General features: G+C 37.5%; 1 protein-coding gene and 1 pseudogene across 1 annotated transcript; both read left to right on the top strand.

Moving 5' to 3' along the window:
• Positions 1 to 5910: 5910 nt before the first annotated feature.
• Positions 5911 to 9529, top strand: LOC113773654. Its single transcript, XM_027318286.1, has 2 exons — positions 5911 to 6235; positions 6834 to 9529. Exons 1-2 carry the CDS (start codon positions 5911 to 5913, stop codon positions 9527 to 9529), a joined length of 3021 nt encoding a protein of 1006 aa, XP_027174087.1.
• A 6516-nt stretch (positions 9530 to 16045) lies between these two features.
• LOC113773656 lies at positions 16046 to 17453 on the top strand (annotated as a pseudogene).
• The last annotated feature ends 1071 nt before the right edge of the window (positions 17454 to 18524 follow it).

Genomic DNA, 18524 nt, shown 5'->3' on the forward strand with positions numbered 1-18524 from the left:
TAATTTTCTTCTTAATAAGTTATCAATCATTCATCTTTTACCTTTTCATTCAATTTTTATGAAATGCCAACGTCAAGTCTCCTCTTCATTGTTAGTGCCTTTCAAGTTTAGTTGCATCACAATGCACAGAACAAATAAAAAGTCCTTAGAGGTGGCTGTGGGTTCCCGGCATTTTCAACTCCTTGTAAAATAGACAATCATATGCAGGTCCTTGGAAAATTATATAACTTTTAGTTTAACTTCCATAAAGATTTTGAAATTAAAATTTCTTCCTTAAAGTTTTATATATTTGGCACCCAATAACTTAGTTTCCATATAAGCCACTTTTTCTAGTGCCATTCGTGGCGTTGTTAACATCAGCACATTAGTGTAAAGGGTCCATTTGTATACTTCGAAATTAGCTTGTTATAATTTCAGAACTAAAAAAAAAAAAGAAAAAAAAGAAAGAAAGGGCATTACATCCCGGTCAAAATTCTTAAATGCTTGTCCTTCTGTTTTCTCATTTTTTTTTTCCTTCTTTCTAAAATTAATCCTAATAACTAATTAATCCCAAATTGAATCCTAAAAAATGACTGATGGGACCTCTATTTCCGCTTCTCCAAATCTCCTACAAGAGAAAGAGGTTTGTTTGGATTTGCCTAATTGCAATATCCCAAAAAAGGATCCTTTTACCGTCAGAATTAGAGTAGAATCAGGACTAGTATCCTTTAACTAAGCTCTGGTACCTATAAAAACCACTTCATACTTCACAAAAGAAATTGTCATCCACTATCTCCAGATCTCTCCTTTAATTTGTTACGAGTGATTATTTCTGATTCTTTGATTCTTAATTAATTTTTTTTTATCGGTTGATCATGGCAAGAAAATCAACGATGTCAATTGTTGTTGCTCTTCTTTGTCTCCTTACGTTTTCAACCCAGTCTACCCTTTGCCAACCTGACCTAAAGCTGAGGGACATTGATAAACAGCTTTGGGATAAACTCATGAACAAGGGCTACGGAGCCATGGCAGTTTTTGGTCTGGGAGAATATTTGGATGATCTGTTAATTTCTGCCCCGTCGGAATTGACCACGAACATCACCGCCATCACTGTTTTCTGTCCAACAGACGAAGGTTTTATTTCACAAAACCACATCGGCATTCCGACGACCTTACTCAAGTACCACGTTATACCCTTTAAGGTTGATAAGAAGACCCTTCAATCTTCCCCTCTTGGCTCCACCTTTCCTACCCTCCTCGCGAACGCCCCTCCTCTGGTCAGGACTCGCCACAACAATAAAACTTCCATCAACGATGTCAATATTATGAACTGGGAAATCTACAATGATGGCAAGTTGATTGTTCATGGAGTTGATGCATATTTCAATCCGGCATTCGCTGTTGTTTATCCTGGTAGAGTTGCAAAGCACGATTGTGCCGAATGCAAGAAGATTAATTTGGATGATCATCATAATGATCACGAAATTCCCAAAGGTCTGAGCAACTGCAGCAGCGGGAACTCGCTTCTTGTATTGGCTGTAATAGTATTGGCCGTAACAGTAATTGGTTTGTCCTGTCATCGTTACTTCTACGAGGGTCGGCATGATGACCATCTTCCAGTGAAGACTAGTGGTCTTGTTTGAAGTATTATTTCGGATCATTCCATGTTTTTATATTTCTAAATAATTTGAAGTAGGCTCCAATAGTTTTGACAAAACTACTCTTCTAGGATTGTCGAATTGTTTAGAATAAAATTAGTTTGGTGCTAGGTACTATGCTCATGCATTATTATCAGTTTGCACAAGTTTTTTTGGAATAAGTTTATAATGTTGACTAACAATTGTGCCCTAGATGTCAATATCTTTCTCCAATTGAAAACTAAAAAAAAAATAAAAAAATTTCCTATGCTTTCCATTGCCCAATGTGACGTTAGAGTAGACGCGCTAATCAATAAATTAAAATTTTGTTTTCATTCTTTTGAATGAAAATTATTCTCCATGTACTTGAAATCTAGTCTAAATTTACATGTTCTCTGGAAGACTTTAACTTTAACCAATTTGTATAATTACTAATGATCATTGAAATTTCAAGACTCTTTAGTCTGTTGACTTACATTATTAAAAGTATTTTCTCTTTCAATTTTTTTGTGGGGAAGGGATAGAATGATCTCTTTCTTTTGACAGGCATAAGAACTCAATTTATTAAAATTCAGCAAACCATAAACGCTACTATAAAAATCAGCAATCAGGTCTTAGAAGAGGAAAATCCTCAATTACATCAGCAGGAATTCCCAATCGACAATACACTAAACAAAAGCAAAGAAAAGATAGCCCCTATTCCCTACCCAATTCCCAGTTTTACTTGGTCCTAGGAATCTTCACCGAAGAGACAATGACATCTTGCACTTCATCAATCATGAGAACTTAGCTTTAATGGATCTAACTCATTACACACCAAATACATAATATATATAGGCTCAAGAAAATTTGTAGTGCAAAGAATAATGACATATTGATTTCATACAATGAGTTTATATATATCTACGTTAAAATGGGCAAAAAATTTATCTCCCAAAAAATTTATATTCTATCCTTTCTTAATTACATTCTCCCAATTTTTAATTGTCAGGCCCGAGATTTGAATCACAAACCTAATAATGATGAGAGCTATTAGAGTTCTCTCCTGTCCAATTACTAATGGCATTTCAATGATTATTAATGACTCTCTACCTCCTTTCTATTTTTGCAAAGTATATAAAGAAAAAAAAATGTCACAAACATTAGCCATAATATAATCTGAACTGTTTAATTGTTTATTGCATTGCATCCACAGAAGCTCTCAATACGACAAAAAATCCAAAATATTTGGAGAAACGAACCGCAAATAAAAAGAAAGGACAAGATGAAAAATATTATCATCATAAAAGTACAAGGCAAATAACAAGGGCCCGGGATGGATATCTTGGAAGCAGTAAGTAAGGAGTGACAAACAATTTTTTTCCCCATGATACTACGGCTGCAAACGAATCGACTTGCGAGCGGCTCGAGTCGAGTTCGAGCTGGCTCGAGTCGATATCGAGCTCGAACTCGAGCTCAAAATATTAAGTATATATATATTTTTTATTTTAAGTATATATATATATATTTTTTTATTTTAAGTATATATATTTTTTATATATTTTTAATTTTAATAGTAAAATTACATATATATCCTTAATATTTTATTATTTATTAAGAAAAAATATTATTTTATTTATTTTTTAAAAAATAAAATAATTATTTTTTATTTTTTTCGAGCTCGAGATCGAGTTCGAGTTCAATGAAATTATGTCGAGACTCGGCTCGATTGGCCAAAACTCGACTCGACTCGGCTCGTTTGCAGCCCTACATGATACTTGAGTGGAGAGAGATTTCTGTTAAAAACAGCATTGTCAGTATATAAATGGAGCTACTTGTTTCTAGGGCCCTCTTGAAATTGCCTAGCTCATTGTTGGGATTTCAGTAGCTGATTTATGAATTTTTTTCTTTTAAATAAGTAAAACACCGAAAATGAGAACCATGAGGTTTGGAGTGCCACTTTAATATCAAAAGTTTATGCTAGGTCAGCAATTTGTATTGAGCTAACCATTTGGATTGGATTGGATTGGATATTTTAGATATATTAAAAAAAGGTACTTTAATTCTTCTTTGAAATGTGATGTATGTTTTTTTTAAAAAAAAAAAATATGTATTTGATAACAAAAAAAAGAACATCTTAATTAATTAAATAGATCTGAATTATATAGACAAAATTAACTTCGAATAATAAGTGATAAACCATTCAGTTATCGGTTAAATACAGAATGTGCTTTTTCTTTTAAAAATAGAATGCACTTAAATGTTATGATCTTAGTATTAACATTCAGATATCAAAATTCAAAATCAGATTTTAGTTTATCAAATACACCCTAAGTTAAAGTTCCCCCTCTCTCTGATGTGCTGAAGTTAAAGTAATTATTTAGCCGAGTGACAAATTCAAAAATGTATTCTCTAACTATCTTTTTTTACCCTATAATTTATTCAAGAATGCGCTATAATAATTTTTATGAAAACTCTTCTTCTCTTTGAACTTTCAATTTGGGTAAGATTTATTTATGCACTTTTAAAGTTTATGGTACTTTAACCTCCTAAGCTATCTATTTTCGCTTTTTGCAGTTTTTAACTTTTTTTTTTACTATATTTTAATGTGCTGATTTTAAAATAATAATAATAAAAAAAAGAATAAGAATGACATAAGATGCCATTAAAACATCGAGAAAGAGAAAACAAAAAAAGGCAATGAAAACGAAATGGTTAATACCACCAGCTGCGCCTACTAGTAAATAAGCACGACAATTACTATCACCTTTTGGTAACAAAGCAATATACTTCATTTTCAAGTATTTAATTTTCTTCTTAATAAGTTATCAATCATTCATCTTTTACCTTTTCATTCAATTTTTATGATATGCCAACGTCAAGTCTCCTCTTCATTGTTAGTGCCTTTCAAGTTTAGTTGCATCGCAATGCACAGAACAAATAAAAAGTCCTTAGAGGTGGCTGTGGGTTCCCGGCATTTTCAACTACTTGTAAAATAGACAATCATATGCAGGTCCTTGGAAAATTATAACTTTTAGTTTAACTTCCATAAAGATTTTGAAATTAAAATTTCTTCCTTAAAGTTTTATATATTTGGCACCCAATAACTTAGTTTCCATATAAGCCACTTTTTCTAGTGCCATTCGTGGCGTTATTAACATCAGCACATCAGTGTAAAGGGTCCATTTGTATACTTCGAATTTAGCTTGTTATAATTTCAGAAGTAAAAAAAAAAAAAGAAAAGAAAAAAAAGAAAGAAAGGGCATTACATCCCGGTCAAAGTTGCAGTAGGTGGAAAATGTGAATTGGAGATAAAGTTTTTGCCCATTTTGACGTAGATATATATACACTCATTGTATGAAATCAATATGTCATTATTCCTTGCACTACAAATATTCTTGAGCCTATATATATTATGCATTTGGTGTGTAATGAGCTAAGTTCTCATAATTGATGAAGTGTAAGATGTCATTCTCTCTTCGGTGAAGATCTCTAGGACCAAGTAAAACTGGGAATTGGCTAGGGAATAGGGGCTATCTTTTCTTTGCTTTTGTTCAGTGTATTGTCGATTGGGAATTCCTCCTAATGTAATTGAGGATTTTCCTCTTCTAAGACCTGATTGCTGATTTTTATAGTAGCGTTTATGATTTGCTGAATTTTAATAAATTGAGTTCTTATGCCTGTCAAAAGAAAGAGGTCATTCTTTCCTTTCCCCCCAAAAAAATTGAAAGCGAAAATACTTTTAATGACGTAAGTCAACAGACTAAAGAATCTTGAAATTTCAATGATCATTAGTGATTATACAAATTAGTTAAAGTTAAAGTCTTCCACAGAACATGTAAATTTAGACTAGATTTCAAGTACATGGAGAATAAATTTCATTCAAAAGAATGAAAACAAAATTTTAATTTATTGATTAGCACGTCTACTCTAACGTCAAATTGGGCAATGGAAAGCATGGCACAATTTCTTTTTTTTTTTTTTTCAGTTTTCAATTGGAGAAAGATATTGACATCTAGTGCATAATTGTTAATCAACATTATAAACTTATTCCAAAAAAAACTTGTGCAAATTGAGACAATTGCTGTAAAAAACTTGTCATGATAACAATGCATGAGCATAGTCCCTAGCACCAAACTAATTTTATTCTAAACAATTCGACAATCCTAGAAGACTAGGTTTGTCAAAACTATTGAAGCCTACTTCAAATTATTTAGAAATATAAAAACATGGAATGATCCGAAATAATACTTCGAACAAGACCACTAGTCTTCACTGGAAGATGATCATCATGACGACCCTCGTAGAAGTAACGATGGCAGGACAAACCAATTACTGCTACGGCCAATACTATTACAGCCAATACAAGAAGCGATCTGCTGCTGCAGCTGTTCAGACCTTTGGGAATTTCGTGATCATTATGATGATCATCCAAATTAATCTTCTTGCATTCGGCACAATCGTGCTTTGCAACTCTACCAGGATAAACAACAGCGAATGCCGGATTGAAATATGCATCAACTCCATGAACAATCAACTTGCCATCATTGTAGATTTCCCAGTTCATAATCTTGACATCGTTGATGGAAGATTCATTGTTATGGAGAGTCTTGACCAGAGGAGGGGCGTTCGTGAGGAGGGTAGGAAAGTGTCATGGAGCAGAAATTAGCTAAGAGAAGCTGAAAGCGTGAATTAAGTACCGCGCCTTCAAGTAAGAAGTTTCAAGCAAACGGCAGGCGTGGAATACTGGCTCACGCCTTTATGAAGTAAAGAAGACGTGCGAAATAAAAGAAGATTGCAAGAGGAGGCGTGGAATCCAAATCACGCCCTTCCTGGGAATGAACTCAAGCAACGTGAACTTCTGAGCTAGTGGCTACAACAGATTCTGTTAAGCATCACATGGCCGAGCTGGATTAGGAAATGACAAAAGAGCTGGTCATTAGCTAGCTCTATATAAAGATAGGATTAGTAGTGGAAGGATAGCATATTTCTGTTAGCAATTATAAGGGATCATTCCCTGAGTCTTTTCTCTTTCTGTTTCCCTCATTCTGTCACTTCCCTTCCCCTTCCCGCCAATTCTGTAATCTGCTTATTGATCAATATCAATATCAATTCATCGATTATTCTTCGGTTATTATTAATTTTCCCTGTTATTTGGTCCTTTATTCTGCGTTCGTCCCATAAATCAATCCAGTGGAAGCTGGTCTGTTGCATGTTTACTGTTCAATATCATCACAGTGGTATCAGAGCTAGCTACAAGCCATTGGGACATGACTAAGAATCAGGAGGAAGCTCTGAGAAGGGAACTCACTGAGTTGGGGAGTGTGATGAGGACTTTTGCCAATAAAAATGATGGGGTAGAACAGTCGATAAGGGCAATGGAACATAGGCGGGAGAGCACAGATAGGGCCATAAAAAATTTAGATCAGAAATATGAAGGGATGATGAACATGATGGCTCAGATCATGGCCAAACTAAATGACAAAGGAAAGGAGGTAGAAGGGGGTAGTTCTGGGAGTGAGACTAGGATAGCAGTCACCACAGATACAGCTGAGAGGGTGGGGAGTAAAGGTGGAGCCAGGCTACCAAAGATGGACTTCCCTGCATTCGATGGAAACAGCCCCAGAGAGTGGGTTAGAAGGGCGAACAAATACTTCCAGATCCATGGAGTGGAGGAAGGCCTGAAGTCAGACATTTCTCAGCTCCATTTCCAGGAGAAGGCAGACATCTGGTTCCATGGCATGTACCACGAGAAGGGGGTAGTCCCATGGAAGGAACTAGCAATGGCAGTCTGTGAGAGGTTTGGAGAGGGAGATCCAGAGGAGGCCATAGAGGAATTCAACAAACTGATGCAGACAGGAAGTGTCACTGAGTACCTAGAGAAGTTTGAACAACTGAAATCTATGGTAATGTTATCTCTCCCTGGTCAACCTGATTCCTATTACAAATCATGTTTCCTTAGTGGCTTAAAGGAGGAAATAGTAAGTATGGTTAGGATGACCAGACCCCACACCTTAGCAGACACCATTGAGGCTGCAAAATTGCAGGAAAGGAACCTGGAAGCCATTAGGAAAACACAGGGAAAGATGATGCACAAATATACGCCCTCACCTGGTATCCCACCTATTAACAAACAAAACTTCACCCCACATACCAAAATGAAGTGGCCTAACTTCCAGTATAAGAAACCAGAGACTTTTTCCAACCAAAACACCAAAACAGGAACTCATACAGCAAACCAATTCAGAAAAATCACCCCCTCTGAACTAAGTTACAGGAGGGAAAAGGGGTTGTGTTTCAAGTGTGCAGAGCCATATACACTGGGGCATATCTGCAAACAAGCTCACCTAAATTACATGCTGATAGATGATCCATGGGGAGCAGGGGAGAACTCAGATGAACCAGGGAAGGAGACAGAGGAATTCTGTGATTGTCCAGAAGGGGAATTGAGTAATCAAAACATAGAAGTGTCCATTCATGCGTTGGCAGGAGGGACTGAGCATAAGACACTTAAACTTAAGGGTAAGATAGCAGGAATGGAGATCATAATTCTGGTAGATAGTGGGAGTACTCACTGTTTTATTGATGAGAGGTTAGCAGAAACCATACAACTACCAGCTATTGGGAATCCATTAACAGTCAGGGTTGCCAATGGTGAGCAACTAGAGTCCAGACAGTTACAGGGAGCCGTACAGTGGGAAATGCAGGGAAACAAATTCACACATCAATTCAATACCTTGAAACTAGGAAGCTGTCATATGGTCCTTGGAGTAGATTGGCTAGCCAGGTATAGCCCTATTAAGTTTGATTTCAGGCAGCTCTCCATGAGGTTCCTGCAAGGAAGGCAACCAGTGGAGTTGAAGGGAGAAGTCAGCAAACTCAAGCTCAAGGCCATCAAGGGGAGTAAACTAACAAAATGGAGGAAAAAACAGGCATATGGAATATCTGCCCAGCTGTGTGTGTTGGAGGAAGGGAAGGAGGACACTGAAGTAATACCAGCAGAGATGAAGAGTTTGCTGGACAAATTTGAAGGAGTATTTGCTGAACCTCAAGGCATGCCTCCCAGGAGGAGCCACGACCATAGCATCCCACTGAAGCAAGGAGCTACCCCATTCCAGGTCAGGCCATACAAGTGCCCTTATGTACAGAAATCAGAAATAGAAAGGTTGGTGAAAGAAATGCTACAAATGGGAATCATTCAGCCTAGTAATAGCCATTTTGCATCTCCAGTATTACTAGTCAAGAAAAAAGATGGTAGTTGGAGGTTCTGTGTAGATTACAGACAACTGAATGAACTCACCATGAAGGACAAATTTCCTATGCCTCTAATAGATGAGCTTCTGGATGAACTGCATGGCTCAAAATACTTCACCAAAATTGACTTGAGGGCTGGATATCATCAGATCAGGGTCAAGGTGGAGGATATACACAAGACAGCTTTTAGGACTCACCAAGGCCTTTATGAATTCAAGGTTATGCCCTTTGGGCTGACGAATGCTCCAGCAACATTCCAGAGCCTTATGAATCATGTTTTCAGGGATCAACTAAGGAGGTATGTCTTGGTCTTCTTTGATGACATACTAATTTACAGCCCCTCCCTGGAAGTACACCTACAGCAGGTAGCAGAAGTGTTGAATCTATTGCAGGAACACCAACTTTATGCCAAGAAAAGCAAAGGCTCTTTTGCACAAACAGAGGTGGAGTACCTTGGCCACATTATCTCAGGAAAAGGAGTGAGGGCAGATCCCAAGAAGGTGGAAGGAATGATGAACTGGCCCACACCAACCTCTGTCAAGGAGCTCAAAGGATTCCTTGGTCTAACAGGATATTACAGAAGATTTGTAAAGGGGTACGGGGCTACTGCAAAACCTCTCACCATGTTACTAAAGAAGGATGGGTTCCACTGGATTGCAGCAGCAGATGAGGCTTTTTAGAAACTCAAACTGGCAATGTGCAGCACTCCTGTACTAGCCCTGCCAGATTTCACTAAGCCATTTGTGGTTGAAACAGATGCATGCTATGGAGGAATTGGAGCAGTACTGATGCAGGACAGGAGGCCAATAGCATTCCTAAGTCAAAGCCTGGCACCCAGGAACCTGGGAATGTCTATTTATGAGAAAGAATTGCTAGCCTTAGTGACTGCAGTTACTAAATGGAGACACTACCTGGAGGGGAACCACTTCATCATAAGAACTGACCATCAGAGCCTTAAGTATCTCTTGGATCAAAGAATCACTACCTCACTTCAACAGAAATGGCTCACCAAGTTGCTGGGGCTCAGCTATGAGATTCAATACAGGAAAGGGAAAGAAAATGTAGCAGCAGATGCTCTGTCCAGGAGGGCAAGCAGAGAAGAAGGAGATTGTTCTGAACTAACGTGTGTCATTCCTGAATGGATAAAGGAGGTTATAGAAAGCTATCAAGGGGATGAAGAGGTACAGAACATGGTCAGACAGCTGCTGCTCACACCTGATAACCCTTCAGAACACTCATATCAGGATGGAGTGCTCAGATACAAGGGCAGAATAGTGGTTGGCTCAAAAGGAGATGTAAGGAAGAAAATCATTGCTGCAATACATGGATCGCAGCTGGGAGGTCATTCTGGAATCCAGGCCAGCTACTTAAGAGCCAAGCAGTTGTTCCATTGGCCAGGGATGCACAGGGATATCAAAGATGCCATATTACAGTGTGATACATGCAAGAAATGTAAAGGATGAGCACGTTGCTTATCCTGGTCTCCTGCAACCTCTTCCTGTACCACAGTACTCATGGAGTCACGTCACAATGGATTTTATTGAAGGACTGCCAATCTCAGAGAAGAAGGATACTATCATGGTAGTGGTGGACAGACTCACCAAATCAGCCCACTTCATCAGCCTCTCACATCCTTTTGATACCCCCACAGTAGCCAGACTCTTTTTGGATCACATCTGCAAACTGCATGGAATTCCCTTAAGCATGCTATCTGACAGAGACAAGGTGTTCACCAGTCAATTCTGGACTGAACTCTTCACTTTGTTGGGTACAGACTTAAAATTAAGCACTGCCTATCACCCCCAAACAGATGGCCAAACTGAGAGGGTAAATCAAGTGCTGGAGATGTACTTAAGATGTATGACACATCTGGAGCCAAAGAGATGGAATGCATGGCTGTCCCTTGCTGAGTGGTGGTATAACACTACCTATCACATAGCCATTCAGATGAGTCCATTCGAGGCCTTGTATGGAATGGCACCTCCTCAGTTGGCAATAGGACCATACTCTCATCCCAGAGTAGCAGCAGTGGAGGACCATTTGAAGGATCGACAAAGGATGGATGGAATTCTCAAAACCAACTTACAGGAAGCTCAAAACAGAATGAAGTTCTATGCTGACAAAAATAGGAGTGAAAGATCATTCCATGTAGGAGATTGGGTCTACTTAAGGTTACAACCATACAGACAAATGTCTGTGGAGCTGAGGAGCAACACCAAGCTATCTGCTAAATATTTTGGCCCTTATCAAGTGATTCAGAAAATAGGAGAGGTAGCATATAAACTCAAGCTACCTGAAGGGTCCAAGATTCATCCTGTGTTTCATGTATCACTGCTAAAAAAAAAGGTAGGGGAAGATACAACTCCAGTGCTCCAGTTACCAAACCTAGATGAAAAAGGACATCTGAGGGTGGCACCAACAGCAATCCTGGATCGCAGGAGCATCAAGAAAAAGAATGCAGCAGCAGTGCAGTGGCTTATTCACTGGTGGGGAACCACTCCTGCTAAAGCTACCTGGGAGGATGCAGAGAAGATAAGGAGAGAGTTCCCTGGATTTCAATCTTGAGGACAAGATTGATTGAAGGGAGAGCAATTGTCATGGAGCAGAAATTAGCTAAGAGAAGCTGAAAGCGTGAATTAAGTATCGCGCCTTCAAGTAAGAAGCTTCAAGCAAACGGCAGGCGTGGAATACTGGCTCACGCCTTTATGAAGTAAAGAAGACGTGCGAAATAAAAGAAGATTGCAAGAGGAGGCGTGGAATCCAAATCACGCCCTTCCTGGGAATGAACTCAAGCAACGTGAACTTCTGAGCTAGTGGCTACAACAGATTCTGTTAAGCATCACATGGCCGAGCTGGATTAGGAAATGACAAAAGAGCTGGTCATTAGCTAGCTCTATATAAAGATAGGATTAGTAGTGGAAGGATAGCATATTTCTGTTAGCAATTATAAGGGATCATTCCCTGAGTCTTTTCTCTTTCTGTTTCCTTCATTCTGTCACTTCCCTTCCCCTTCCCGCCAATTCTGTAATCTGCTTATTGATCAATATCAATATCAATTCATCGATTATTCTTCGGTTATTATTAATTTTCCCTGTTATTTGGTCCTTTATTCTGCGTTCGTCCCATAAATCAATCCAGTGGAAGCTGGTCTGTTGCATGTTTACTGTTCGATATCATCACAGAAAGGTGGAGCCAACAGGGGAAGATTGAAGAGTCTTTTTATCAACCTTAAAGGGTATAACGTGGTACTTGAGTAAGGTCGTCGGAATGCCGATGTGGTTTTGTGAAATAAAACCTTCGTCTGTTGGACAGAAAACAGTTATGGCGGTGATGTTCTTGGTCAATTCCGATGGGGCAGAAATTAACAGATGATCCAAATATTCTCCCAGACCAAAAACTGCCATGGCTCCGTAGCCCTTGTTCAAGAGTTTATCCCGAAAGCTGTTTATCAATGTCCCTCACCTTTAGGTCAGGTTGGCAAAGGATAGACTGGGTTGAAAACGTAAGGAGGTAGAGAAGAGCAGCAACAATTGACATCGTTGATTTTCTTGCCATGATCAACTGATAAAAAAAATTAATTAAGAATCAAAGAATCAGAAATAATCACTCTTAACAAATTAAAGGAGAGATCTGGAGATAGTGGATGACAATTTCTTTTGTGAAGTATGAAGTGGTTTTTATAGGTACCAGAGCTTAGTTAAAGGATACTAGTCCTGATTCTACTCTAATTCTGATGGTAAAAGGTTTAACTCTAATTGGATTAATCCCGATTCCGATGGTAAAAGGATCCTTTTTTGGGATATTGCAATTAGGCAAATCCAGGAGATTTGGAGACGTGGAAATATAGGTCCCATCAGTCATTTTTTAGGATTGAAGAATTTGGGATTAATTAGTTATTCGGGATTAATTTTAGAAAGAAAAAAAAATGAGAAAACAGAAAGACTAGCATTTAAGTATGTAATTACAACTAATTTTGAACTATGATGTGATGCCCTTTCTTTCTTTTTTTCTTTTTTCTTTTTTTTTTTTTACTTCCAAAATTATAACAAGCTAAATTCAAAGTATACAAATGAAACCTTTACACTGATGTGCTGATGTTAACAACGTCAAGAATGGCACTAGAAAAAGTGGCTTATATGGAAACTAATTTATTGTGTGCCACATATATAAACCTTTAAGGAACAAATTTTAATTTCAAAATCTTTATGGAAGGGAAACTAAAAGTTATAATTTTCCAAGGATCTGCTTATGAATGTGTATTTTAAAACAGGTTAAAAATTCCAGGCAGCCACAGCTACCTCTAAGGATATGCCGAGTAAATTCTTAAATTGTTATGAAAAAAAAAGTTGTTCTACAAGGGGGATAATTTTTGAAACTAGTTCTAGGAGTGTGATCTTCTCATTTGTGAAATGCAAGTTCAAAAACTTCGCATTTCACAAATGTGAGGTCAGTGTTTCACCACAAAAGAGAAAGGTTTTGGGAAAAAGTTAAAAAACAGCAACAAAGCTCGCATTTGGCAAATGCGAACTTACCAAGCTCGCATTCGCCGGATGAGAGCTCAGGTACCTCACATTTCTTGAATGCGAGGTACTGAATCTGAAATGTCCCCAAAAGTGGTGATTCAATTTAACCTCGGCCTGAACCACTTGATTTGTCAGAACATCCGCTGATGAATCCTTCTCTTCTCAACTTTTCTTCTTTGGCCTTTCTACAAAAAATGACCCAAGAATTCATTTCCAAAGCTGTACAAACACCAATCAACGTAGAGAGACCTAAACAATAGGCATTCAAATCTGTCTCCTAACCGGTAGAAATTGGAGCTCACTCTCTCTTCTCTTTTGCTGAGCTAGACAACAGAATTGTAGCTTCCAGGACCGGCAGATGGAATCCCTCACATCTTTCTCGTCGGAAGCTCTCCGCCATTGTAGAGCTTCAACCCCTTTTTGGAACCTGTTTCTGCCAAGCTAGCCAGCTGCGCCTCTCTCCCTCCCTCCCAATTTGCCACTTTTACTACCTCAACAGGACTCCCCAACCAATTTTGTGTCGCATTTGCGCTGCACATTTTCTTTTCACTTGGCAAATGGCTTTCAAATTCGTGGCTATGCTCTATTGCTCAGAAATAGCAAAAAAGATATGGCTATGCTCTGTTTCTTTTCACTGACCTCGCATTTGAGAGATGCGAGGTAACTGATAAATGCGAGGTCTGGTTTTCTTTTTGTTTTTTTTTTTTTTTGGATGTCGTTGGTCAAAATTCAAGGAGACTTCGCATTCGGCAAATGTGAGATCAGGGAGCTTGCATTTGCTGAATGCGAAGACCCCTTGAACGGAATCCCATATTCAAAATGTTCCCTTTGTAGAATTTTTTTAAAATTCATCATAAATTTAGAAATTTCTCGAAACCCAAATCGTCTATTTTTTTCGACCAATCCCATTTGCCAAAATTTTTTTTTTGTGTCGCATGTTCTTTGAGAAAATCAACTTTGTTCAATATTTGAGAAGCTCATTTATATATTTCCTAAGACGGGAAACGCATGGTACAAAGTACATCTTGCTAAACAAATACGCAATCAATGTGCCTACTTGTATTTTCATTTATTTCATCTTCAGTACAGAAAAACAAACAAATAAAAAAAATGACATAATCAATCTTATGTAATAATGAAACATCTTGAAATGTATTTACTACCAGTTGAATTCGTCCGTGGATGACCATACAAAATAACCCTTAACATTTACTCCATCACTACAAAAGCATGAAAAATACCATAAATAATTACTTGAAGAAAGAATACCACACATTCTGCTATTTTTCTATCAGTATGTAGTTGTTCTTGGCTATCCAACCTAACAGCTTCATAATAATTCTTCCAAATTTTAAATGAAAGGAGCAGTCTATCTTTGAGGGCCACAATTTTGCTTACTCAATTGTTAGTCGAATATTCAAAAGGTGATTTTGAATATATCTTATTCTGGTATTATCCACTCGAGATTTTACGAGTGTTAAACTTGTATCATTTTTTTAAACAACGCCTGTAGAACAAGGTGAAATTATTGTCAGATACAATAGCTAGAGTTGTAAGACTTTCTTTGCATTATCTTGTAAAGGGGCAAAAAAAGACTTTTTTGTCTTATTTTATGCAAAAGTATGATTGTTTTTTCATTTTTTTATTGAGAATAAGTCAATTTGTGGTTTATTGAGAATAACATTAGCGAATTCATTTTACAAGCAAATTTATTTATGTGGTTTATTTATTGCAAGAAACACTTAGAACTTACTTGCATACGTGACTTGAGAATCAGTTGTATAACTCAAATTTCCTCCAGTGGACTTTGGTGCAGTGGTTGCATAGTTACTAGTGTAGTAGTTCAATCCAAGAAAATCTAGTTCGATGGTCTTGGCTCTATGGACGTGTGTGTTGAAGATTATTCTCCATTGATTCTTGACTGGGCTCTTCTGTACCATAAATTGGGTTTTTACCAAATTAATGATTGTAATATATTTCCACAATCTCAAATTCTTTACTTTGGCTTTTCTATTCCCAGGTTTTCTACCAAATTGATGACGACTTAAGACTTACCATGTTATACCAGATGCAGCGGAACAGAAGCAACAAACAAGAACACAAGAACAATTTTGGGGAAAATCAGATTTTTTTTATTATTGGAACGAAAACAGGAATAATTTACAGACTGAATATAAGGTGTATATATACAACCAAATTTGACAAATAAGGTGTATATAACCCCCGAACAGCTCAGCGAAAGTCGAAAACCCGATTCAAGGCATCTCGACATACCAGAAGAAGAAAACTTTGATATTGTGAAAACTGACCTACGATTTCAAAAGTACATGCATAAATGTGCCATCCACAAAGGTCTGGATTTGAAAAAACCAGTTACTTAACAAATTTGACAAAATCAATTAGTTCGTAGAACTGGTCTGATCATAAAGTCTATGTAGATTTTAATTCTTTTTTTTTTGGCATTGTTTTACAATTTCACCATATCTGCTCTAATTATTAAAAGTAGAATCATTCATCCTTTACTTTTACCAGTTCGTGCGTGCTATCAAGTATGCAGCTGACTCAGTCATGCGTCTCAACAATAAATGGGTAAAAGTATGGGTTACCATAAACTTATTTATGGATAGAGATTTTAGACATAATTGAATTTTATGCTGGAGAAAATTACACTAAATATGGTTGCTGAAAAACATGGGGTTGGATGCCTATCGATTCTCAATATCATGGCCAAGAGTACTGCTAGGTAATAGAAAATAAAAAATGGAAAAAAAACTACAAAGCTTTTCGACCTATTCCAGTTTTTAAAATATGTATGGTTATATTTTCTAGTCGATTTCACCAATTTTGTTCCTTTATCTGTTAGGTGGAAATTTGAACACTGGTGTAAATAGAGAAGGAATTGACTACTACAACAATCTCACAGATGAGCTCCTAGCCAATGGTATTGAATTAGACTCATCTCATTGTTTTTCTCTTCTTCTGCAGTTTTCATTTTTACATATGCTTCTTCTGCGATTTCCAATGTTAGATCTATTGATCAGAATGATTGTCAAACTTGAACAAATATTCAGCCATATGTCACTCTATTCCACTTTGATGTTCCACAAGCCTTAGAAGATAAATATGGTGGATTTCTAAGTTCACAGATTGTGTAAGTGAATCAACTAGCTAGTGACTCTTCATGTCCCTTTGAGGGGCTCTCTTTCTTAGTTTCTTCAAGAGTAAATTAAGATCATTCTTTGATGAGATATTTTAACTTGATTCACTCAGGGATGACTGCCGTGAGTATGTGGAGCTCTGCTTTTGGGAATTTGGAGATCGGGTGAAACGTTGGATTATGCTGACTGAACCATGGACCTTTAGCAATTAATGATGGACATGCAACTGGTACAGCTGCCCCGGCCGAGGTGGTTCTGTATCAGGGCAGGCAAACGATCCGGCAGTTTATTACCAAGCAGATGTTTTCCATAGACGTCCAAAATCATATCTAGCAATGGAAATCCAGGCACAGAACCATATATAGTGACTCCCAATCAGCTTCTTGCACATGCGGCTGCTGTAGAATCGTACAAGAACAAATTTCAGGTGCTTTTTTAAGTAGCACATATTAATTATCGTACCTGATCAATTGTATGATTTAATTTTGCTCATGATTTTTCCTGAACATGTTAACTTAAGCATATGACTGATTGTTCAAACATTTCACATTTGCAGAAATCTCAGGAAGGCAAGATAGGCATTACACTTGTGGCCCAATGGTTTGAGCCTCTGGACGAAAACAAGGAAAGCGACATTGCAGCTTCGAGGAGAGCTCTTGATTTTATGTTTGGAAGGTATGCAATTCTGCTAGCTTGTGGCATTTCTTGATTAATTTCAAGCTTGATACAAAAGAAATTGATTTGCTAATTATCATTTCTTATCTTTTTGTTTCAGGTTTATGGAGCCTTTAGTAACTGGTGATTATCCAGAAAGCATGCGAAAATTGGTTAGATCACGTCTACCTCAGTTTTCAGCTGAACAGTCTAAGCAAGTAAAAGGATCATTTGACTTTGTTGGACTGAATTACTATACTGTTTGTTAGGACTGACTCAGGAATAAACAAACTAAAGTTAGAACAAAATAGACGGTATAACCGACCATATAATATTTAGGCGGTAGACACCAGCCATATAGTAATTAGGCGGTAAAACCGACCATATAAAAGGGTTGTGACAACCCAATAAAGACAAATAAAAAAGTAAAACAAAATACACCAAAATTTACGTGGTTCGGTCAAATTGACCTACGTCCACGGACGAGGGAGGAACAATATTTCTGCTATGAAGAAAAAATACAAAAGCCATAGGAAAGTAGTCCCTAGGCCAAAATGGCACTTACAAAAGGTTTAGAAAATATTTCTAAACTCAAAATAAGAAAGTCTAAAAGATTTGACTATAAATGAGTTAGATGACCCAAGAAACTAATAGCCCATATAATGCTCTCTTGAGTGGTGCACCTAAAACCTTCAATAGGTTCCCTTATTTATAGAAAGCAAAGGAAAGGTTTCCTTAGGCTTTCGTCGATGTGGGACGAAGCCACATACTAACAAATCTCTACCTTGGCATGTCTCCAATATCGACAATAGCGAAAACTGCTCCACCTTCTCCACATAAACCCCAATGAGCCTAAATCACGAACAATGAATACCAACCAAATCTAAGCACTGCTTGAACTTGTAAACTGGAAAATGCTTTGTAAACATGTCAGGAGGATTTTTCTTGGTACTGATTTTCTGAACAAGGACTTTTTCCTCAGCAATAGTATCTCAAATGAATTGATACTTCACATCAATGTGTTTCGTCCTCTCATAATACATCTGGTCTTTAGTCAAATGTATGGCACTTTGACTATCACAGTGAATAACAGTAGCACCTTGATGTAGACTAAACTCGCTAAACAAACTCTTCAACCACAAGGCTTCTTTGATTGTCTCGGTCACAGCCATATATTCTGCTTCTGTAGTAGACAAAATTACGACAGGTTGTAGAGTAGCTTTCCAACTAACAGCATAACCGCCAATGCAAAATACATAGCCTGAAAGTGATCTTTTCCTGTCAAGATCCCCAACGTAGTCTGAGTCTACAAAACCAATCAAAGTGTTATTATTTCTTCC

This window comes from Coffea eugenioides, chromosome 6 (assembly GCF_003713205.1).
Source record: "Coffea eugenioides isolate CCC68of chromosome 6, Ceug_1.0, whole genome shotgun sequence".
Classification (NCBI taxonomy): Eukaryota; Viridiplantae; Streptophyta; class Magnoliopsida; order Gentianales; family Rubiaceae; genus Coffea; species Coffea eugenioides.

Excerpts from the sequence above, each read along its gene's own strand:
- LOC113773654 (XM_027318286.1), top strand. The coding sequence starts at position 5,911 with ATGGCAGGACAAACCAATTACTGCTACGGCCAATACTATTACAGCCAA. Across the intron at positions 6,236-6,833 it reads GAGGGGCGTTCGTGAGGAGG|TGGTATCAGAGCTAGCTACA; the intron begins GTAGGAAAGTGT and ends ATATCATCACAG.